This window comes from Periplaneta americana, chromosome 7 (assembly GCF_040183065.1).
Source record: "Periplaneta americana isolate PAMFEO1 chromosome 7, P.americana_PAMFEO1_priV1, whole genome shotgun sequence".
Taxonomy (NCBI): domain Eukaryota; kingdom Metazoa; phylum Arthropoda; class Insecta; order Blattodea; family Blattidae; genus Periplaneta; species Periplaneta americana.
In genome coordinates, this window is record NC_091123.1 from 170,834,496 (window position 1) to 170,859,916 (window position 25,421).

General features: G+C 34.9%; 1 protein-coding gene across 14 annotated transcripts in view; it reads right to left on the reverse strand.

The window, feature by feature from the left end:
* Positions 1-10,390: 10,390 nt before the first annotated feature.
* LOC138703707 (zinc finger protein 501-like) overlaps positions 10,391-25,421 on the reverse strand; it is a 31,243-nt gene continuing 16,212 nt past the window's right edge. For 9 of the 14 annotated variants that reach the window (XM_069831819.1, XM_069831824.1, XM_069831817.1 and 6 more), the window contains one exon: positions 22,598-25,421. In XM_069831819.1, the coding sequence (XP_069687920.1) occupies positions 24,557-25,421 (865 nt within the window). In that variant the 3' untranslated portion in view covers positions 22,598-24,556. Of the gene's footprint in view, positions 10,997-22,597 lie in introns of those variants that run through there. The other 5 variants (XM_069831829.1, XM_069831828.1, XR_011333234.1 and 2 more) reach the window with 3 other exon arrangements.

Consider the following 25,421-nt stretch of genomic DNA (forward strand, 5'->3'; position numbering starts at 1 on the left):
TTTATTTTTCAATTTACCTTTGGACATGTTCGGTTTTGACCAGAAACACATATTTCAAATGCAATTTTGTATGGGATTTATCCAAGTTTGACTAAAAATCAATGCAGATATCGATAGAATCCAGTAAAATTATAACGAAAATATCATAAACTCGTCCACACCTGTGGAGTAACGGTTAGCATGTCTAGCCGTGAAACAAAGTGGCCCGGGTTCGATTCCCAGTCAGGGCAAGTTACGTGGTTGAGGTTTTTTCCGGGGTTTTCCCTCAACTCAATATGAGCAAATGCTGGGTAACTTTCGGTGTTGGACCCCGGACTCATTTCACCGGCATTATCACCTTCATCTCATTCAGATGCTAAATAACCTAAGATATTGATAAAGCATCGTAAAATAACCTACTAAAATAAAAAAAAAATCATAAACTCATTTTCTTCAAATTATGGACTTGTCTGGTTTTGGACGCAAACTCCATTTTGTGACCTGTAATTAGATAATATCGTTTGTTGTTTAAACAAAATATACATAGACATGTTTATAGATACGTCGAGGTATTCAAAATGAATGTGAAATGTAATCCTCGTTAATTCAATTTATATTATTTTTCTTTTCTCTATCAAGGTTTACATCTCCAGGGCTTGTTTTTCGAGACTCAGATCTGGTCTAACCACTACTTTAGGCCATCCCACATCTCTTCTAACCTTCAGTCTGTGATAAAATGCTTGCTTTGAGATTCTCAAGTTACTAATTTTTTGAACAGGACTCTTCCATTTTAATTGGTACCGGTACCGGTAATGTTTAATACCATGCACTGTACTGCTTATTCCCAAGTTCTTTCTAATCCTTTTGTTGGAGATTTTATCCCTGTGCATTACGATCTGAGAAAACGAATTTCTTGAGCTTCCAGTCTTTTTCATCATTGTTTCTTAGTGTCCACGTTTCTCAACAAACTTGAGTATTGATTTTATTGTAATTCTATGAAGTTTAAGTCGGCCATCTCTTCATATATTTTTTCCTAAAATGCCTTCTGACAACCTCTGGCATTGTTATATTTATTAATTTTGTTATTAAAATCACTCCGTCCCGAAAATTGCAATTGTTGTGCCAAGGTGATTAAAAGCCCTAACTTGCTCTATTATTTCTTTAGCCCTACAATGAAAAGTGCGTGTACTACCCTTTCGAGACTGCCCTCAGAATCACAAATAATAACTCGATCATCCTCATATAGCAGTGTTTAAGTATTCCAGTCTCCTATTAGGAAAATAAGTTTTTATATGGATGGATTTCCAGTCCATCGCAAAACCTCTGACTAGGAGGACCAGGGATTTCCTGTCGGGAGGTACTGCAACTCGCCTTCACTCCCTTCCCCCCCCCCCCACTCTCTCGGGTCTAGGGCATTTCGTAACCGGAAATTTCGTCATCATTATATTTTGTCATCTACTTTTCGTCATTAGTTTTTTGGTCATCAAATACCTTTTGTCATGTTTTTTTGTCACTGAGGAGATTTTGTCATCATATACATTTTGCCTCATTTTCTTTTATACTGAGGGGATTTCGTCACCAAAAAAATACACAAAATTACATTTAGCCTGTTTTTATTATGAGTCCAAAACTATCATTGTATAATTATTTTAATGTTCTGTATTAACGTGGTTTTTGAATTGCATACATTCATCCTGTTTTTATGGAGTTTCAACCAAAATTACAAATGCCACGGTGATCACACCTTCATACAATCCCGGTCTTCGTAACTTTTGTGCTTTGTATACATACCCTACGTCCATTATATGTCTATTAACTTATCTCTTGCTCTATTACTTTTTATGAATCGCAATAATTCCGCCATATCTTAACTTGAAGACTTTTAAACCAAAGAATCCTGTAACTTGAAGATTTCGAATCCAAAAAATCAATGTATCCAAACCAAATGAACAATATGAACACAATGAAGCCTGTAACTTGAAGATTTCGAAACCAAAAAATGAATGTATCCTTGGAAACGAAATGAACAATATGAACACAATGAAATAATAGGTCTTATATTACGTATCATTTTATATAAGTATCATTAAGAGAAGCAATACAAAGGAGGGAAAAATTGTGTTGGCAAATAGTGATGAGGAAATTAAACTGGTGACAAAATATGGTGGTGATGTGAATCGGTGACAAAATGTAATGTGTGACGAAATCACCAGGTGACGAAAATTCCGGATCCCCACTCTCTCATTTGCTACTTTCCTTATGAAATACATTGCCCAGGAATCACGACGTGAACGTGGAAGTAGTATTAGCTGACAGAGTTGTGAAGATATTGCGACAGATAGCATTTTTCAGAATTTGCGAACCTTTCCCATCAGCATCAGAAAAGTATCTTGAGACCAATACCAGTCTTGATTCCCATGTATTATACAGACTGTATCTAAATTCAATACTCAAACTTTTGTGTGTGGAGGCACTTGAAGAACCTGTTGTACGAGACTCCAATTGAATCAAAGAAAGAACTCGTCACGTAGGTGCTTGCAGCTGCTTACACTCTACATATTCCTGGAGTCTTTGAACGTGTACAACAGGCAATGACAGAGTTTGTATTGATGCAGGAGGCCGCACTTTTGAACAGTTTTTGTAAATTATTACAAATTGAAGCGGTTTTGAGGAATGAGTGTCATAAGTAACGTTACAACTGTATTCTTTATTTTTTACAGTACAGTACAGTTTCTGGTTTTGTCATTCAATAATTAGCTTCTGATCCATGGTAATTTAACAAGACGTTTGTTTTGGTCTCTTGTATCATCCCTATAAGTTTGAGTATTGAATTTAGATACACCCTGTATTTAGATAAAAATATTTGTTGATGACAAACTTATATGGGAAAATAATTATTCAACTGAACGAAATAAAAACACTTCTGGAATAATGGAGTGATTTTTCCGTTGCGCATTATGTCAAGCAACGGATGATCAAGAAATAAAAATTCACAAATAAAATGGCTTAATGTACTGATATGTTTTAAACAGTTAATAAGCTAAATACTTTCTTCTCACGGATATGTTCAGCAATTTGCTGTTCCCAGACAAGAGAGAATATTATTGTCTCCCCTATACATAAGTGTATGTGTATGTAATTGTAATATTGTTAAGGGGAGATGATGGTATTTTTTGGTGAAAAATGAGTAAATTTTCAAAAAAAAATTCTTCTTTAAAATGCTCTGTGACATGTGTGGAATACATAGCATAATATTTTGTATTTGTGCCCTTATCAGATGTTGAGACGCCATTTTTGAACATCCTGCGTTATGGATTTTTAAATCGCTCGACCACTTTTGTTGTTGTTTCTGGTAAATTGAATTTTCAAAAAAAAATTTTTTCTTTAAAATACTCTTTGGTATGTGCCCTTATCGGATATTGAGACGCCATTTTTAAACTTCCTGCGCTATGGATTTTTAAATCACTCGCCCCCTTTTATCGGTTTATGGTAACTTCATTTTTTTGCTACATTGCTAGACAAAAATGGATATAATTTCTGAACTATTAAAGATACATGCATGAAATTCAGAACACGTATTCTTCAGACTATTAGGAAACTTTTCTCTGTAACAGAATTTTGTTAATTGATTTCATTTTAAAACTACGTCCGTTCGTTTGCAAGAAAGTAATTCAGAAAAGTGTTATTAAATTTTAATTATTTATTTTACAAATATAGGGACTAATATCAAAATTCTGTTATAGACAGTTTGTAGAGCATGCTTTTGCAAGTACATTGCAAAAAATGGGATGATCTACCTTTAAAAATGGTTTAGATATATCGGTTTTAGTAAAATCCTGCAATGGGTATATTTTTTTCAAATCTGGGCCCCCAAATAATTTTTTTTTTCAAAATATTTATTTTTGGTTGAGTTGCTACAGGTATGAGCTCTCTACATACAAAAAATTAATATTTTACACCAAATAGGAAAAAAGTTTTAAAAAATACAATCTTCTCCCCTTAAAAAGTGAAATGAAACGTGAAACTATTCTGAACTCCCTAAAAATGTAAAAGATTACTTGTCGTTCACCTTCAATGATTTTTCACATCTTATTAAAATCTGGAGCACTTAACAGTTTCCAGTACATACTATCCATTCAAGTGATTATGTCGCATCCCAGTTTCCCCCACCCATTTCTGCTGGTCCTTCTTTAAAGGCTAGTGGCTAGACCGTTTTAGCAATTTCCTGAAAACATTTACTGTTCGGAATTGGACTTCTACATCCTAACACTCTAAATGTGCTAAGTGCCAAGAACAACTTTCTGAGATATTGATGGAAAAAACATTGCGAAATGCATGTTGAGATACCTACAACACCGTCTTTTGGCGCACGAATGAGTCACTTACAGTTGAGATACGACAAAGACAATTTAGTATGATATTCTCATATGGATGTTCCTCCCTTAGATTCAATAAAATGAAACTTGAAAAATTGGTACTTAGCACATTTAGAATGTTAGGTGTTTAACTGTTTAAAATAACTTAAAGAAAAGGGCCCTGTTAAATAAGTAAATATTACGTGATTTCCCTAGTTTCGAAGATCCTGCATCATAACCACTCAGATGGACAGTAGGCCTAATTGAAATTGTCCCTTCAAAGAAGTGAATAACACTTCAGTAGTAGTATAGCTGTCACCAGCATTTTTGGCGTGTGTCCTGGAGTATAATGCCCAGTTTGTGAGCGTGTTGCTAGTGCAGCTGAGAATGGTACCACTTCCTATGCATATCAGATCAGCCATTTGCCAAACCAGTTATCAGACTGACTGCGGCAAAGGTAAAACACTCGTACTTGACGTGCCCATTACTTATTTCACACGCCAAAAACGGTGACGCGGACTATACCTTGTAACAGACAACTACATGAACATCTGTATGCAATTGAATTAATTATATACTGAGGCTCCCATATTCTCAACAAAAAATGCAATATTTATATATTTTCTATACTAATAGTTGCAAATCTAATTCCAATCATGGTATAAGGTTAGGAACTGCTGGCTTCATATTTAAAATTAAAGATAAAGTTTAACACAACTTAGTGATAATTAAGATATAAAATGTAAAATATAAATGAGACATTTATTTGTTTAGGAAACAGGTTATTGGGTAAGTTTACTTTAATTGTCTACATTATCAAGAGGCTGTGTTGCAGTACGGAGGTTTCCCAACAAAAAGAGAAATTTCTTTTGTCTATAAAACTTGTAACATTTATTATCGACTCTAGAAATATTGAGTTTGCATGTCACTTTCAAATAATTGTTTTAATTTACAGCACTACTAGCTTCCTATTTTGTTTTTCCTATGTTCCACACAAATAGAAAAACAAATTCAAAGTTAATGGCTATAAAAACTGCTATTTGCATTAACTCAGAAGAGTAACAAAGGATTGGGTCCACACAATTGCCATCTTCTCCAACCACCAGCTTTCTCACCTACTGTGATTATCTCAAAGTAACATATTTCAAAGTTTATCCGTTCAGTATACCGGTAATAAAATTCTTTCTTATTGAGTCGAATAGTTTTAACACAATTTAGGCTAAGCACGTAAGATTATAACATCACTTTAGACTTGAAATAATAAGATTTACAATTAAAATGTGAAATTCTGTAAAATGTTACGTAGGTAGATAGATATTTATAATCGCGGAATTATGAAGAAATATTGTAGAAACGAACAATCTATATAAAATCCAATTGTAAAATTATTTCATATTTAGTTCTATTTACTTACGAACGTTTTAAATTTAATACTACTGGCACTATTTTTCATTTCATTAATTAGAACATTAATACAGTTACTACTTCTGATATGTACATTTACTACAAAGCTGTACATATCACTTGACGATATATGTCAGAGGAAGAACAACTGTTTGTATGCATTTGAAGTCTGATTAGTGTAATTTCTTACTGGTCAGCAATGTATGCAATGAAGGGGGAAAAGGAATTAACCACCCTACTTCACTATCTTCTGGTTATTTACCTCGTGAGCTATGCCTTATTGGTATCACTTATGAGGTTCCAACCTGTTTTCGAACAGTTGACTAAACAACAATACAGTCAATAAAAGTTTGACTATAAAGCTGATGAATTTATCATCATCATTCAAATACGTAGGCCTATTAAACCATGTGGTCTGTTATAGTCTCCCATCAGTCCATCGCTTTATTCAGTGACCAATAGATCATCTTGCATGTGCTACATACCACAGAATTTGATTAAGATAAGTCATCTCTCTATTCTTCTAACATGTCTTACCCATTTTCACTTTTGATAGTTTACATATTGTGAAACTGGTTCTATTTGAAGCCCTTTCAGAATTTCTTCATTCCGTTTATGATTCCATTTTGTTACTCCTGCTGTCTCATGAATTTCACTTCACTTGAAATATAAGTTTTAGGTGAATAAAATTATAGTGAATAAAATTTCGTTTTTCTTAAATATATCAACGTTAAAAATATAAAGATTAGTATAATCTTTTGTATATGAGAATATGCAGTCTGTAGAAATTCTGCAGAAACTTAAGGGGACTGAGTAGTCTGAGCTTATGGTTGTTGTGTATAGTAAAGAAATTTGCTATTACCAGTACTCTTCAACTTTTGAATCTATCAATTTACAACATACACATAATACTTGCAGGTATATTTAGTTTTCAGATTACCTTTCTACCTAAACTTGATTTTATAAACATTTTTAAACTTGAAAAAATTAATTAAATTTAAGTTAAAAACATAGGTACAGTCAATTGCGGTTATAGTGAACCTCTGCGGACTTGCATATTTCGTTCACTAAATTTGAAGTGTCTCTCCCCAAACCTTAAATGACAGAAATGAATGAAATTGTGAACAAGAAAATAAAATACTATACAGTAATTAAAATATTTCATTTTTGTGGAATGGATTACACTGTACTCACACTTGATTTACTTAAACTATGCTGTCGACCCACGTCTGCTTGCGAAAGACCACGTTCGATTTCACTCATAATGTTAGCTTTATCTTCCAAAGAAAACACTTTACGCTTCGACATTTTTATACACTACATTCACTGTTCGAACACTAGAAACAGACTGATCAGGTAGAAATGACAAATGCGGTTATGGTATGACTGCGTACACAGCCTTGGAATTTCCCGGGTCACTTAATGGAAACTGAGAGAGGGTTGATGGAGTTTGAAAACCATCAGAATCTTACCTTCATTTATGTTCTGCACATAATGTCCGTCCCTTTTTAATAAAAGAAAGCAATTTCATTTTCCATGATAATGGAAAGATTTCCGAGAACAAAAGACAATCCTTTGACGGTGGAGGATTAGAAATATCAGTAGAGTAGTGTGCCTGAGAACAGAATGGCAATCCTTCGACAGTGGTTTGAGACAAGGTCGTCACACGTTGCCTGGATTTACAGTACAGCTCATTGTCTAGGAATCACTAATCCTTTGTCCTTTGACTAAAGGAGCAAGAAGCTGAGAATGTTGTTCTCAACTCATTCTTTAAATTTTATACAAGAAGGTCTGAATTCAAACAAGAATTTGTCCGGATACAACTCTTGTAACTTCAATTTTTAAGGTTCACTATAACCAAAGCGAGGGTTCGCTATAAACGGAAATATTAATGTACTTTTTAATGTATGAGGGTGTGGACCAACGATTTATGTTCATTATAGTCCAATGTTCAGTATAACCGAGTTCACTATATCCAGAATTGACTGTATTTTAGGAACTTTTTTCTCAGAAACCCTTTGCACTACAGGTTCCCAAAAATTCCAGCATATTTCCAATGCAGTTGACTACATTTGACTGCCTCCGTGGTCTGTTTGTCAGCATGCTGGCTTCCAGATCAGGAGGTCCCAGGTTCGATTCCCGGGCTCGGCTCTCGGTGAATTTTTCTTGAAGAAGAGGAATTCCCTGGGTGTCTAGAGTCTGGAAATTTGTATGAATGTGAGTGTGATTGTGAGTGCATCGGGTTAATATTAATTAACCATTCATCACAAATATAAAAATACATCAGGATTGTCGCTGGGCAGTAACGTGAACACAAATTTCAGCGTCACATTGTTGATAAGTAACTCCATCTGTTAGAACAACCATAAAGCATCTAATAGATGCTACAGAGTTACCAACAACAGACTACATTTGTCGCCGTTTTTATCATATTATGAATATTCGTTCAACAGTAAAAAAGTATTTTCCATCCTGAAAAAAATATATATTTAAAAATTCTCATATTTTTTCATACTTTTCTGACTGTAAAATCCATAACAATTTTGATAACTACGTGAAAGTAGCCATGCTTCTTCACCATCATATGAAATAGGAGTGTGCAAAATTTCAGCTTCCTGGCCCCATTAGTTTCTGAGAAAAATGTTCCTAAAATACCAATGTTTTAACTAACCTCTAAATTTAATTAATATTTTTCAGGTTTAAACATTTTTATAAAATCAAGTATATGAGATAGAAGGATAATCTAAAAACCAAAATATATCTGCAAATATTGTGTGCATGCAGTAAAAATTATAAATTGATAGATTTGCAAGTTAAAGAGCAATAGCAAAGTTTCTTCACTTATACACAACAGCCATAAGATAAGACTACCATTACTCTTAACATTACTGTTTCAAGAACAGACCTATACGAGGTCACATTTGCTCCACCCCTAACATGTCCTAAACTAAAATAAACTAAACTTTTTGTTTCCTCCACAATCTGCCGCCGATACATATTCATCAAGCATGTAACATGGGATCGAGCATTTTATTACAATTTTCTTGCATGGTTACAGTCACTGGTGCACTATTGATATGTCAGTCTTCACACTATTTTCTACCAAACTCAAACGCACTTCATCACTTTCAGCATGTCATATAATAGGCCTACTGCACATTTATCTAAGTCTCACATCGATTTGAGTTGGAATCATACTGCAGGCACCTTAACACAGCTCTTTTCCAAGTGCACCCCATTTTATAACTGATATCTCACCATAACAGATGTTGTGACGTACCAGGAAGAGGTAGTGGAGAGTTGTAACTCTATAATCTTTATATTCAAATATAACTGTGACAGAACAGGTTTAAACAATGTCGAAATGTGTCAGAGGTAAGAGAAATTAATCACCCCATAAAAACATTACTGGTACAGTGAAACCTCTCCTTACGGACAACCCCAAGATACGGACACTCCTCATATACGGACAGATTTTTCTGTCCCAACTGAAATAATATAGAAATAATGATAAATTTAACTCTCGTTTACGGACATTCTCAGACACGGACAGCTGTTTCACAGTCCTAAAGCTTGTTTTACCTCCTGACTGCGGACAGAACTTGGATTTCAAGACCTAATGTGTTACACAAATGAAAAATTTAGTTTTGAGAACTGTAGAGAAATTCTTTAACATGAAAGAAGACAATAAGTGTCTCGTAGGCTACCACTAGCCCAGCCGGCTACCCCTTGTTAGCTGGAAGCGGGTGGATAAACAAAGTCATAAAATTTAACCTGTCTGATCGATCCAATGTTTCCGCGATCGTGAAATTGTATTCAACACATGATAGGGTTAGTAGGATTATTCTCTTCACTTCAATCAGTTGTTCTGTTTCGAGAGACATGGCACCTGAATGTAAAGGTTAAGTTGAAAACTGTAAATTACAGTATTGCATAACTGTAGACCTAGAATAAAATTGCATGGCACAGTACCGTATTTTCTTTTTTGGTCTTATCTACTGTAGTTCAAAGTTGCAAAGAATTTACTGCAGTATACTGTATTTAGAATTAAACTACAGTAATACATTTCATTTAAAGTGTGAAGGGATACATAATACATATTATAAATTTACTGTTGGATTGGGGAGCCTCCCTCCCAATAAAGGACACCTCCCAGATGCGGACAGATTGTTACGTCCCTTCGATGTCCGTAAATGAGAGATTTCACTGTAGTGTGAATTTAATAAGAAATATCAAAGTTTAGACTTGTCATTGAAAACTTAAATATGAGGTGTACACACATTCTGCATTTCTTTTCTTCTGAAGCTTTCTTGAACTATTTTATGATTTTCAATAGTGTATACTATAATCTATTTCAATGTATACATTTTCATAGCAAACAAAATGAATGCCGTATATAACATTTTATTTACCATCACATAGAAGTATGTGAGAAATCTAAATTGGTTGGGAAAGGTAGCAAAAACAAGTTTGTTTAACTTTTATATATATTTCTTCGTCTTCCTTTCCAAGTTAAGTCTTACAACAATGGCTTGGAATCAGTCATCCTTCATGTCTCATATGTAGTTAATTTATTTTCACACATAGAATCATTTCCTTCTTGTCTTCACTAAGGACTCAGGTTGGATATAGTGAAAGTTAAGATGACAATAACATTTTTATTGAATCTCTGTGTACAACCAGAAAAGACATTATGTAATCATATTCTTCACTAAAATGTAATGACTTATGAGGGAAATAGTGTTGGCAGTTCAATAGTATTATATGGCTGTACAAGTTTAACATTTGTTGCAAAGTTCATACAATGATAGTCAACAGTAAGTTAGTGAAAAGCTTCCAATACATTTAGTTACCTTCAAATTGTAGGCCTACTGGTAATTAATAGTACAGTTGGTAGATAAATTCCTAGAAACTATACTATTTAAATAAGTTATATTGCCTTTAAATGTCTCCTGTATTCAACATATATGTTGGAAGAGATCCTGGTAACAATAATATTAACTCGAAATAATTTTAATTTTTTTCACTATCTTTTTACGAATTCTTAACCTGTAAATTATAGCTGGAAACATTTTATGAATTCTCATATGCATCCATAAAGTTACTGCCATGAAACATCTTCTTAGGAATTTGTCCAGTGTACAAACTTGTATGAACTTCATTAACACCAACTATTCTCCGCAGCAAACCTCCTGCATTTGACCTTCAGCGGCTTCACAGCTCCCGCAAAATGTTGACAGTCCGCCATTTATTTAATTCTGAAATTCAGTAGTTTGCCAGACATGAAGAGAATGTATTTATAAATATGTTAGAAAAAAAAACGTAATTTTAGGTCAAACCATTCCTTCTGTATAATTATTACAAGGATATGGGTTATAGCAAAATATGTATTTTGATCTTAATGCATTCCAGATGAATAGCGCTATTGTTTAGAATGCCTGCATTACTCAAGACAGATACAAGAAAATAGAAAACAACTACACTCTTATCATTCTTCTTCTGTATTTATATTTGCACAAAAAGTAAGTCATTTCTAGTTCATATGAAAGAATATTTCTGTTACACTTTGCCATTCAGTAAAGCAAGTGATAGAAAAAACAAAAGGTCGTGTTTTACGCAGACCACGCACAATTGATATTCAGAGTTTATGAGTTTTTTTTTTATATTCCAGCATTCTTCCTCTTTTAACAGACAAAAAGCTCAGTCTTGAGTCCTTTGCTATAGCGAAAATGGTCGTTTAACTCACTGTAACTCGGAAACCAGTAAAGATTTTGAGTAGCAATAACTTTTAAAAGTAATTTCCATTCTTTCTCAACATTTCACTCACTTTGACTCCCCATCTAACGTGAAAAACAAAAAAGTTTGACTTCTGAAGGTGTGTCTATTTTGAACAGATCACTTCGAAGTTACTATTTTTTCTCTGTTTCCAAAAAAAGATTTTGATTTCGAATTTTTTTCTATTCTTTCCTCAAACATTCACGTATCAAATATAAAAATTACAGCACGATTGTAGACTACGTGATTAATTGACTATCTTAGGAGCTACCTGATACATATTTAACACAGTGGGAAACTGATTTCTCCCTCCCTCTGGCTTCGGTATCGCCGTCTCTCTCTCACACGAGACATCACTCTCTTGCACAAGCCATCTTATATTACAACGTAGCAGCACTCTCCGATTGGTTCTCCTCATATACAGATTTGCCACGGAGAATAGTGATTAATTTATTGACAGTAGAATTTATATCCTCTAGTGTATTTGGCCTGAAAGGCTTTTGCCAGCATCTCTTGCTAGCCTATATAAATATTTTTGCTCACTACTGTTGTCGACTTGGGAATGGATAATTAGTATGGGTTATTGAATGTCCCTCTGGTAAAAATACGTTGTTTATTGTAATTATGTTCTTAATAAACATCCGACAGCAAGAGGGAAATAACACTGCTAACACTATTATCAGCTGGAAAGAGTCTGCCCAACTAAGTTTGCGACTAAAAATCTTATTATGTTTCCGAATTTCCGACAGTGGAAGCTGATAGCACTCGAGGATACAAATTCTTATCATACAATTTGTCATACTGAAACACTTGATTCATGAGACTACAGTAGAGCTTCGATTATCAACGTTAATATGGTCTATAAGACAGGGATGATTATCGAAATGATGACAGTAACCAATCATTTAAATCCATATTATTATCGACAATTCGTTCCGAAAATAAAAGTACTTCTTTTAGATTTGGCTGTAACTTTGAACAAAATTATGAATTACATGAAATATATGATACGATTTACAAAATAAAACATTTTTAATTGAATAATGAATAGTTACGAAATCTGTTGTTATTGTTAGACATTCCGAATTACAGAATTATTATAAAAATTGAGGCCTAACGTTAATTTTATTGAATGTACAAAAACTTAACAACTTTAAACGAGAGTAAATATGTCGTAGTTCATTACAAATACATATTTTTGTCAAATATATTTTTCCTATAAAGTAATTTCATAAATCACACATATGATAGGCCAATATTTAAGAAAATTACGGCATTAAATTTAAGTATACCGAAGGACTAATATGGCGCAATTTGTACCAAATGAATGTGCAATAAATGTATTCTTGTACAGCTCATAGGACGTTATATCATATATAGGCCATGAATTTAGACGTAGATATACAAAAAAATGCAAACCAACTTGCTAAATACATAAACATTATGAAAAAAAAATTATATCTTAAAGGTAAGAAACAATGATACAATTTAAAGGAGGTTTTAATGTGCAGAATATATTCCATTGTTGAATTCTAACTATATTTTTATTCTCATGCAAAATATGATGTTATAAAAAGACATTTACTTTGGACATAAAAAAATTTACTGGTTATGAAATTAATAAATTTTATAAAATATTTTAACCTTGTGTTTCGGGGGGGGGGGGGGGCGAGAATTGGGGCAATTTAGTTTTAATATTGCTCCAAAATAAAGACAACTAATTAAAAAAAGAAGATATATAATTATAAAATAACAGTTCACTGTTAATTGTTCTAATGTGGTGTAAAATGTTGTATAGAAAACTAACAAAAGTGTGCTGTGAGATTAAATGTGCAATGTACATAGAACCTGTTGTTTGTTTAATGTGAAAATAAACTGTTAACTGAACTGACTTCATTGTTTTTTAAAGTATCAGCATTTCAGAAGATTTCTTCTTTTGTGCAAATTAAAAATACACTAGCCTACATTCCTTCTTTTGTGCAAATTAAAAATACACTAGTCTACATTCGAAACAAAAACAACTTTTAATAGTCTGCTATTGAATTTGTCATAGAAGTACAAGGATTTACAAAAATAAAGAACTACATTATTATTGAATAATTTCAAGGAAAAATTGTTCCGGGGCCGGGTATCGATCCCAGGACCTCTGGTTGAACGTACCAGCGCTCTGCCAACTGAGCTACCCAGGAACTCCACCCGACACCGTCTCAACTTTTCCCTTTATATCCACACAACTCGCGTGGGCTGACGAAACGCCAGAGACCCACATCGAGTGTACACAATCTCTGTGTAACTTAGAATTGTAGTTTTCTGTTAACGTACACAGTGACGTATATATTATGCAAATCTAGTCTTTCAGGTAAAGCTCCCTGTAAAAAAGATTTGAAGAATTTTAAGGAAAAATTGTTCCGGGGCCAGGTATCGATCCCGGGACCTCTGGTTGAATGTACCAGCGCTCTGCCAACTGAGCTCCCCGGGAACTCCACCTGACACCATCTCAACCTTTTCCTTTATATCCACACAACTCGCGTGGGCTGAAGAAACGCCAGAGACCCACATCGAGTGCACACAATCTCTGTGTGACTAAGAATTGTGGTTTTCTGTTAATGTACATAGTGGCGTATATATTATGCAAATCTAGTCTTTCAGGTAAAGCACCCTGTAAAGCAGATTTGAATAATTTCAAGGAAAAATTGTTCCAGAGCCGGGTGTCGATCCCGGGACCTCTCGTTAAACATACCAGCGCTCTGCCAACTGAGCTACCCGGGAACTCAACCCGACACAGTCTCAACCTTTCCCTTTATATCCACACAACTCGCGTGGGCTGACGAAATGCCAGAGACCCACATCGAGTGCACACAATCTCTGTGTGACTAAGAATTGTGGTTTTCTGTTAACGTACACAGTGACGTATATATTAAGCAAATCTAGTCTTTCAGGTAAAGCTCCCTGTAAAGCAGATTTGAAGAATTTCAAGGAAAAATTGTTCCGGGGCCGGGTATCGATCCCGGGACCTCTGGTTGAACGTACCAGCGCTCTGCCAACTGAGCTACCCGGGAACTCCACCCGACACCGTCTCAACCTTTCCCTTTATATCCACACAACTCGCGTGGGCTGACGAAACGCCAGAGACACACATCGAGTGCACACAATCTCTGTGTGACTAAGAATTGTGGTTTTCTGTTAACGTACATAGTAGCGTATATATTATGCAAATCTAGTCTTTCAGGTAAAGCTCCCTGTAAAGCAGATTTGAAGAATTTTAAGGAAAAATTGTTCCGGGGCCAGGTATCGATCCCGGGACCTCTGGTTGAATGTACCAGCGCTCTGCCAACTGAGCTACCCGGGAACTCCACCCGACACCGTCTCAACCTTTCCCTTTATATCCACACAATTCGCGTGGGCTGACGAAACGCCAGAGACCCACATCGAGTGCACACAATCTCTGTGTGACTAAGAATTGTGGTTTTCTGTTAACGTACACAGTGACGTATATATTATGCAAATCTAGTCTTTCAGGTAAAGCTCCCTGTAAAGCAGATTTGAAGAATTTCAAGGAAAAATTGTTCCGGGGCCGGGTATCGATCCCGGGACCTCTGGTTGAACGTACCAGCGCTCTGCCAACTGAGCTACCCGGGAACTCCACCCGACACCGTCTCAACCTTTCCCTTTATATCCACACAACTCGCGTGGGCTGACGAAATGCCAGAGACCCACATCGAGTGCACACAATCTCTGTGTGACTAAGAATTGTGGTTTTCTGTTAACGTACACATACATTATTATTAGATCTAAAATGTCAGCATTTTCTTAAGAGTGTAAAGAAAATCTGAGGTATTTTCATTTTCAATATTCTGAAATTCTGGAACTTATATACTAATCATATAGACTTAAAGTATGATGCACACACAACAAAATTTAAAATCTCCAAGATCAGAGAATGTCATAATTATCAAGCAGACAGTTTCATGATCACTGCATGAGTTCTGATATGTTCAGCTCAAAACCAAGTATATAATGGTTGGTGCTAAAAAAAAAAAACGAAAATTGTTTTAACACTATAATAAAAATTAATGGCAGTTATGAAAGTGGATTTTACTTACTATTCAGGCTTAGAGTCAGACATCAGTCCATCCAATCGAGCAAAACATCACTGCTTTTGACATTTAAGTAATGAATTGATGGCTGTTATAGAAGTTTCGTGTTGATAGAAATGCATTTTTGTTACTGGAAACATGTACATAGGTTTTAAAATATAAATCTTCTGTTGAAAGAAATAACTCCTAGAAAATTTGCTGCAACAATGTCATTGGCATACAAGTGAAACTTACCAAGTCCGATTTTTGCATTTTTGAGTTATTTATATTACTTTATGGTATTTTTTTGCTCTATCGACTGGTGAAATCCATTTAAGTCCTGAAATAATAAATAAACTGGCTAGTGAGAATTTCTCATTTTACTAAGTCACAAATCACGAAATTTTTGACAGGAGACATTCATTATTGGACTTAGTGGTAATCTCTTGTCTAGTTTTTTGATGCAGTACAGACTAACCTGGACTTAATTGGTTTCACATAGTGAATATCTGGTGGACACTTGTCTGAAATTAAATTATTGATCTTTTAGCGTCGATGTTACTTTCATAATTGATGACTCTCTATAAGAAGGATGTAACATCAAATTCTTAAAATATGTGATGTAAGTGGAAAAAGTAATTTTATGCTCGACCATCCCGAAATGTACTAATTATACACCTGGTAGCAGCCCTTTAATGGACCTCATTAAAGTACACCTATTCATTAAAGTTCAGAAAATACCATTGTAGCAATATGAAAGTGCAAGTCTCAATTATTCTCGGATATGCAATCGAAAGACAACTAGCTCTGTTACTTTAATAATTAGCGTTAACTGTAAATAATATTCAAATAAATTCAATTTGTCATCTCGCTTTTCAATGTCTAATTCAATTTCAAGGTTATATCAAGATTAATGTTTATTTTACTCTCTAGATTATATCAAGGTCAATGTCGACATCTGTTTCTCGGAAAAAATCAATACTTTCGCGTCTGCGCACATCTCACAATTTACGAGGTATTGCACAAGGTCAGTTCTGCTCCTCAGTGAGATAAGAATAACATGAATACTTATGATTAATTTCAAGTTAGAAATATGGTCGACCATAAAAAGTCGTATGAAACTTGACTATAATGGTAGTAATTAAGACGCTCGTATGAAAATTATGAAACTCGCTTGCACTTGTTTCATAAACATACTCGCGTCTTAATTACTACCATTATAGGCTCGTTGCATAATGTACTATTAAAGCATTTGTTTATGACAATAAATTATTGCATTCAATGGCTGAATAAATTTGTATCCTTGTTTAGACAAATGGCTATGATAGTAAATATAAACCTAGTGAAATATGCCCCTGAAATTATTTTCCTTTCTCCTGAAACATGAATTACAGTTTTATTGGTTACATCCTTATTCCAGGGAGGTCTTCAGTTGTATTATAACTTACAAGACATGTTTGAAGATGTTGACAAGAGCTCAGAAAATTATTTTATTAGCAAGACAAGCAGGTAAGTTGATTTCATTAATTATTTAATTACACATAGTTATCTCAAATACACGGTTTCAACTATAATGTAAAGCAATAAAAGCCGTATTTATTGCAATGTTAATATTGCTTTACTAAAGTTGCCGAATCTCCTATATTCTCGGACATCGGATCTGTGCCCCGGTAAGATATGCGAACTGAACTCTAATTTTTTCTCAGCCTCGGTAATTCATTTCTCTCCCTGCATTCCTATCTCTCTCCCTTTCTCTCCCCCACTACTCACAATTTTGAGCCTTCTTGCAGGACAGTTTATTTGCACTTGCAGTCCAGTGTTGTCAATTCAACATGAATACTGTAGCACGGAGTGGCAAAAGAAATATTATTAAGCAAGTACGTAATAGCATTTTGCGATGAAGAGAAACAAACAGTTCAATATCTCTTTCCTATAAATAAGGGAATGAAAAGAGCAGCTGCAATCACAGGTGAGGTTTATTTTATTTCAATTGATAACATATTAAAATTACTTACTTAAGGGGACACTTAACTTAAAAATTGGAGAAAAAGTGTCATAGAAATGAAAAATTAAATTTCTACACTAATTTACGTGACAGAACTAAATCAATACGCAGAATTCTTCCCCTATTCATTGAGAAGTCACAGTCAAATGCACAAAGCCAAAAAATAAAAAATAATAATTAAAAGTGATATTTCAATTAATGATTGATTAAAAATTGAAATATTTTTATTTTGAAAAGTATTGGATCTAATGAGCTGAGATTTTGCATGTTACTTTCCATGTGTATATTAAACTTTTTCTCCAAATTTGAAAAAGATTGGTCAAATAGGAAAAAAGTTCCAAAATATAGTTGAGTGTCCCCTTAACTAATACTAATACAAAATGTTATGTAATTTATATAGGCAGTCAAGTGCGCCTAATGAAGAAAATCAGGATAGAGGGAGTCTGTGCAGGAGATGAAAAGCTAGAATCACCAGGGAATAAGAGACCAAGGGAACCTTTAATTCTTGTAGATAATATGAACCGATGTATATTTTAAGAAGAAATATACAATAATTTTATACGGTGCAGAAAGAAGTTCCTAATTGAAGAAATTACTGAAGGTTGCGAGAGAAGCAATAATTTCCAAGGTTGGAGAAACACTACAGAAAGTGATTCGAGACGTGGGATTTAGGTTTAAAAAATGTAGAAATACAAGATTTATTTTGATTGAAACAAATGATGTAGCATTGAGGACCAGTTATTTATGACACCGTTTGACGGACGTTTGGCAACATCCCTATTCGGCAAGGTTCGTGGCCTGCTGTTTAATGTGGTGGGAGGAAAGCGGGTGGACTGGAGTGAGTACAGGCGTTAACTTTTCCAAGAAGACAGCGCTGAAGGGGCACAGATCTGATGGTCTGACAATACCTGAAAATGTGACAGTTAATATCCAATGACACACACAGTTGGACCCATATTGAGGATGAATTTTAGAGGTACTTTTATAGAAATATGGATGTAAATTTTTCAAATGCAACAAAATAAATTTCTATTCCAGAGAAAAGTTCCTAATAGCCTAACGACTTTGTGTACTAAATATCATGCATGTAACATTAATAGTTCCTGACATATTTTGTGTGGACTAAAGCAAAAAATTAAAGTTATTGGAAATTGGAACCAAAGTTTAGTATAATTTTAAAATGCGTATAAAATGTTATGTAATGTATTCTTCACTCATCTAAAAGTATTTTAAAGAGAAAAACTTTTGATAAAAAAAAAAAAAGAAAAAAAATGTTACAGAAAATTGCAATCAAAGTTTAGAGTCACTTCGTAACCCTGTTCATCAAAGCTTCCAAAATGGTGTCACAGCAGTTGAGAAGGTCAAAAAGGTGCATTAAATTTTATGTAATGTGTTTTTCACATTTCAACAAGTACTTTAAAGAAAAAGAAATTACCGGTTTTTCACCATATTTAACTATCTTCTCCCCTTAAGTAGTACCGTCAAATGGGGTGATATCAGACATTAGTGACTTTTTGTGTTTCAGTGTTGGTAGCAGGCTGCTGCTTGATGTAAATTTACTGCGCTTTTGCAGGGTGATTCTTGAACTAATTATCTCAGTAATGTTCAGAATGAAGGATAGAGAGAAAAAAACAAATTTCTCCTTCTAACGACACCACAGACTAATGCCATGTCCTTATGTTGGCGACATTGTATATTCAGTTCAATTTGGTCGTAACTGTAATGGCACAGTTCAAGCTTACTGTAGCAAATTCTCCAGTTTAGCAATGAGCAAATGTTTACCATCACTGTAAGAGCAGCATATCTTCCACTGTGAGCTCTTTGGCAAGAGGAAACAGAAAGCAATCCTTTGTCACTACATATTACCACAGTCTAGTATACAGTCAAGAAGCTCGAGTTGTGAGGGTACTAGGAACAATAGACTGTGCAGGTACTATTTTGCATTGTCTGTAATGAGGCGATAGTAGCGATCCTAGTGGTTAGCAACTATCTATGGATGCATATTTACTATGTATTGAGCTTTGTGACTTTATATACCACACTGTGGTATTACACAGCATACCTTTGTTGGTGTTTATATAAAAAAGATGCTTAAGCAGATGGCAGTATGTTAGAATTCATAATCATACTACTTCAGTAGTATTACTGTACCAACAGGTAACTTAGTTTCGTATGTGTTGACTAGGAGCATGTTTTGTTTTTCTTACCCAAGAGTTCACAGTACATAAAAGATAAGCTGCTCTTACACTAATGCAGTGGCGGCTGGTGGTTTGAAAATATGGTGGTGCACAATGGATATCGAAGAGGAGTTAAACATACTTTACTTTAAAGTTTAAAACCGTGTATACCTGAGGGCGTATACATATAAAGCTAATTTATATGCAATTAATAAGTAAAATGACTAAATACAAAGATACCTATTTATACAGAAAGTCCAAAAGTGGAAGGGGTCGTGGGCGGAGCTCTCTATATTGCGATTTACCCTCATGAAAAACATTTGAGCACAGAATCGTCATCAGAATGCTATCAAGTACCAAGTGCAACATTTTCGTTCATAAAATTCAAATGCAGCTTTTGTAGGCTGTCGGGAGATAGCAGCACTTATTGTCAGAATGATAACTCTTAGAACTTTAAAACAAAATAGAAGCTCCTTTATGTATTGTGCCATTTGTGTGCATGTAGGTTGAGAAAGTAATATGCAAAATATGCGACTGTTCCTTGCACAAGCCGAATGAATACATTTTTCATGCTTATTACTTCGGACAAATGTCTAGTTGAAACAGATACTTTCCCAGTGAATTTAGTTTCTTCTGCACTGACGTTGGTGTCCCTATCAGGGAGTGCGACAAACCGTTCTCAATGAGGAAAGCAGTAGACCACGCCTCTAACCCCCCTGTCCCACATTAGCCGAACATCTCTATAAACTACCTTCCCTAGGTTTTCAACATCTTTGCAAACCAAGAGGCTCGGAGGCTCCTGCAGACGTACAAAACAAGACGCCAGCTGCAGATAGTCATGAATGAAAATTGTAAAATAAAATTATATTTTTAAAAGTAACAAAGCCGGGAGATTAGGAACATTACTGGGGGGTGTACAAACCTGCAACCCCCTTGAGAAGCCGCCACTGCACTAATGGTAACATGCTCCTATTCAACACATAGGAAACTAATTTATCTGACTGGTACAGTAATACTACTGCAGTAGTACTCTAATCTACTCAGAGAGTACAGAATGTAGTCAAAGAGTAGCTCACCTAGCAAGACATGTGTATTACGAGAAATGTGTGTTAGCAGTGATGTTGCCAGACTGCTGAAACTTTCAACTCAATTTTCTAATTAACCTGCATTTGATCACAAAACCTAATATAGGTTTTCTATTCATTTAAGCGTACTGGAACCTGGGTGAATATTCTGAAATGGGTAAATGTACGTCCCGGCTGATTTAAGGAGTTTCTTGAAAATGTTAACTGATTACTTTTGCGTTTAATTAACTAAATCTCACATGTTTTAGTTAGAAACAAAGCATAAAAGGATTAATTTTAAAATTTATAATTAAAAAATAACGTCCAAACGTCAAAATGCAACTACGGTCCCTATGTCCCCAACTACATTTTACTCTGTTTTACTAAGTTTTTCTCGGAATGTTTCGATTTGATTCTATTTCCTCGGCCAAGATTATAAAAATAAATAGTTAAAATATTTATGAAAGACAAGAATTGTTGTTTAATTCTGAAAGGACACATCTTTTACGTAAAGTTTGTCCCCAAAAATTTCGTAACACCGGTCCCTCGAATTAAAAGAGCTACACAAAAGACAATTTTGCTTCATGTGGTAAATTTTAACGGTTGATAGTGATGAGAGGTCAACATGACGCCTGTTAAAAAAACTTTTCGTCCATTGTCATAATTTATTTTATTGAAAAAATACAAAAATCATCACTGATGACTGAATGTTATGTTTTCTATTGGTAACACCGGTCCCAAGTGGCATTAAATATAATTTGTATATATTAAACTTTCGTAGCATATGCAAAACATTACATGATATTTTTAACGATTTATTTTGTCAGAACTATTGTGGAAATTATACTAATTTGTAACAAGGTCCCTGTAACGTTGGTCCCTTTATTGTGGGACCGAGGTTTCATTTAACATACAATTATTAAATACTGGTGGGTAAAGTAACTTCGAATATTATTTCATGTGATTGTTTATAGGAAAGAAAAAAGTCTGATGATGAAAGGAAATATGAAAGGAAGAAGATACGTAGGCAGAGGGCAAATATGACTGAAGAGCAGTTGCAGAAAAAAAGGGACTATGGCAAAGAATACATAAAAAAAAAGAAAGAAAATAGCAGATATGACTGATTGTGAAGAAAAAAATGTTCGAAGACAAGTTAAATCTGAAGTACAGAAGTTTAGAACATACCTTAAACAATGGGCTGTAAGGGAAAGATAACAATCCCTTGGTTTTATTTTTTTAATTAGAAAATCTCACATAAAAACTTTTTTAAGCTCAACTGATACCAGAATCTTCAATAATAGGAGCAAATGTCACCAATGTGAGAAAAAAGTACACAATTTAATATAATATATTTTTTCCAGTTTTGTTATTCATATTTGCCCATTTCAAAATATTCATCCACCTTATCATCCCTTTCAATCTGCAGAATTATTTCACTTCCACCCTGTATCTACATCCGAAAACTGGTACAATATAAACCTATTCTGCAATACACAAGAAGTTATATTCTTACAATTTGCAGCCTCCAAACCAATTCTGTATTTCTAACTTAAAATATTATTGACAAATTTATGCTCTGCTCTTTAGATCTCCGCTTTATAAATTAATTTGCACTGTAATACTTACTGCTTACATACTTTGTTCTGCAGTCAATACCCAGATCTTAGTACAAATCTGGTGTTAAATGAAAAACAAAATGGAAGGTGGATCAGTTTGTGGAAATGAAACATAGGATGACAGAAAAAGCTAAAATTACAAAACACACTTTAAAATGCTTTGTTATTTCACTGTTTCATATTGATCACTGCATATACTTAGATCTTCAGCTTGTACAGTTTACATATTACAGTAGCCAACATTTTCTTAAATATATTCTTTCGAATATGAATAACAGTACAAATTCATCAATATCGTAATTACGAGGGAGGATCGAAAAGTAATGCACAACAACTTTTTGTAGCAACGTATTTAACAGGTAAGCAAAACAAAGTAATGCAGAAAAAAGCTACAGGTTTTACCTACTTTTCAACACAGGAACCAAGTCTCTCGACACATTTCCATCATGACACCGGATTCAGTACACCTCATTCATAAAACTCAGTTTTCTGGGTGTATAGCCAACTGCACATGACTGATTTCACTTCTTCATCGGAACCAAAGTGTTAGCCTCCTCGGAATTTTTTCATTGGTCCGAAGAGGTGAAACTCAGATGGTGCGAAGTCTGAGCAGTGGGTGATTACCGCCTCAATGCCTCTGACATTGGGTGGTGTTGCAGTGTCACTGGTTGGCCGGAACGTACTTCATCTGTAAAATTTACTCGGCCCTCTTTGAAGAACCTGCACCACCTGGAGATGTTGCTACAGTCCAGACAATCAGCATCATACACCTCCAACATTTCCCTGTGGATTTCACTCGGACTTTTTTGTTTTGCTCAGAAAAAATGGACTGCACCTTGCTGCTCTTCACAAGAAGACAATGCTAGCACACACACCATCTTTATTCAGTAGTTACCAGAGACAGGCAAAATGTCTATCAGGCTTGCCCATGACTGTTTATGTCTATAAGCGGGCTTACGCTTTGTATCGTTCGCCCGCCTGCAACCTTCCCTCACAAGGAGGCAGGCAGTGTGGTTGCACATGACTCCCAAACAGTCCTAAGAGTGACCCGAAAGAACTGTTGGGTTCTGCCGACCTGCGCCAGACTGAGCTGCTTTCAGATGCATGATAAATATCAACCAAGTCATTCAAACCTGACAAGAAGCCTACAGATATAGACAAACTACTGAAAACTTAATTTGTTGTCTTCTGAAACATACCGCTAATAAAGACAAAGAAAACTATTTCTCGTCAACATAATATCCATTAAATGCCAACAGTTATTATAAATTACTTGCACTTTCCTTTTCATCGTAGTAATATAAATTTAATGCAAACCATTCAAACTTTCAGCTTCATAAATAAAGAGAAATCTGTACCTCAGAAGTTAAATAGCAAATCAACATTCTGAAGAACGAAAAACTTTTATACATTTTACAGGTATTCATGAGGCTTTTAATTGTTGATAAGGAAAAAGTTAAAATGAAATATTTTTTCTATAATCTCTCTTCTCTTCTCAACTAGTCAACTAGCCACAAGTTACGAAATGTTACTATTTTGTTGAGTCAGATGCACTTTGCAGGAATATGAAATGTATAATATTGTCTTATTATTTTATGAATTCTGTAGTGCAATAAATTGTAAAACTGTGTTTCTTTAATCAAGAATTATCTGCCATGTTGGACCATAAGATAAAGATTTTTTGAAGTGACTAAACAGCCAACGAACTTAGGTTTCAAACTAGTACTGTTTCATCTTAACCAGCGCAGACTGGCTTCCGTGAATGCAAGTCACTCAACCTTATAATACGAGCAAACAGGCAGGCTTTCTTGGGTCCCGCCTGGACTGAACCTATAAAACCCGAGCTCAATGGGTTCAGTCTTAGAAGTTAACTTGCTTTGTATCGTCACCGGAACCCAAGCCTGACAGGAAGCAGGTATGGGCATGGGTCTTGTCTGATTTGCTGGTCTCTAGTAGTTACTGCTCATTCTGCCAGGATGACACCTAATCGAACCATTGCTGTCTGTAGTGCAAGATTCAAACTATCTGCCAACTTTGAACATCCTAACGAAAATAGTATACCATAAACAAATTGTTGTGCGTTACTTTCCGATCCTCCCTAGTATTTACATGGCAAGAAGGTGACCTTCTAATGCAGGGGATAATGTGCCCTCCATGTTGTTGGATACTTTCCAAGACACATACCTATGAATGGATTCTGCATGTGTCCTTCTATGCCGAGCCAAACTGTTTTGATCCGGGAATTGTTCATTACATATTTCACATTTGTATGATTTAGCACCTCTATGACCTCGACTATGTCTTTGAAAATCCTTCCGCTGTATGAAACTCTTCTCACACAATTTACACTTGAACGGTTTACGTACAGAATGGTTACGTGTATGAACAACAAGATAACGACTAGATGAAAATTTTTTCTTGCATATGTCACATTTATATGGTTTGTCTCCAGTATGCGTCTTTATGTGAGATGAAAGATGTCCGTGCTGGGAGAACCCTCTATTACAAGTCTCACAAACATATGGTTTTTCACCCGTATGAATTCTTACGTGTTCCATTAAGTGACCACGCTGGGAAAAATGTTTATTACAAAAGTCACATTTAAATTGTCGTCTTCCTCCAGAATGAGATCGTGAATGTTGCGCCAAGCTACCTCGTTTAGAAAAACGTTTCTTACATATCTTACATCGGAATGGCTTTTCGCCTGTATGAACATATTTGTGCTCCGTTAAATGTGCTTGTCTAGTGAAATTTATATGGCATAAACCACATTCGGAGCACTTCAATTTAGACTTTTGTACTTTGTTATGCAAACATTCTCTGTCTACATCAGTTGCAACCGTCGCAAAAATATGATTTTCTTCTGCATGGTTATCTTTTTTATCACAGACAAAAACTATGTTGCACTCAGAAACATCTTGTTTCGCAGTGTTCTCTTTCATGTTTCCACCATCCAAAAGGAAGCCCATA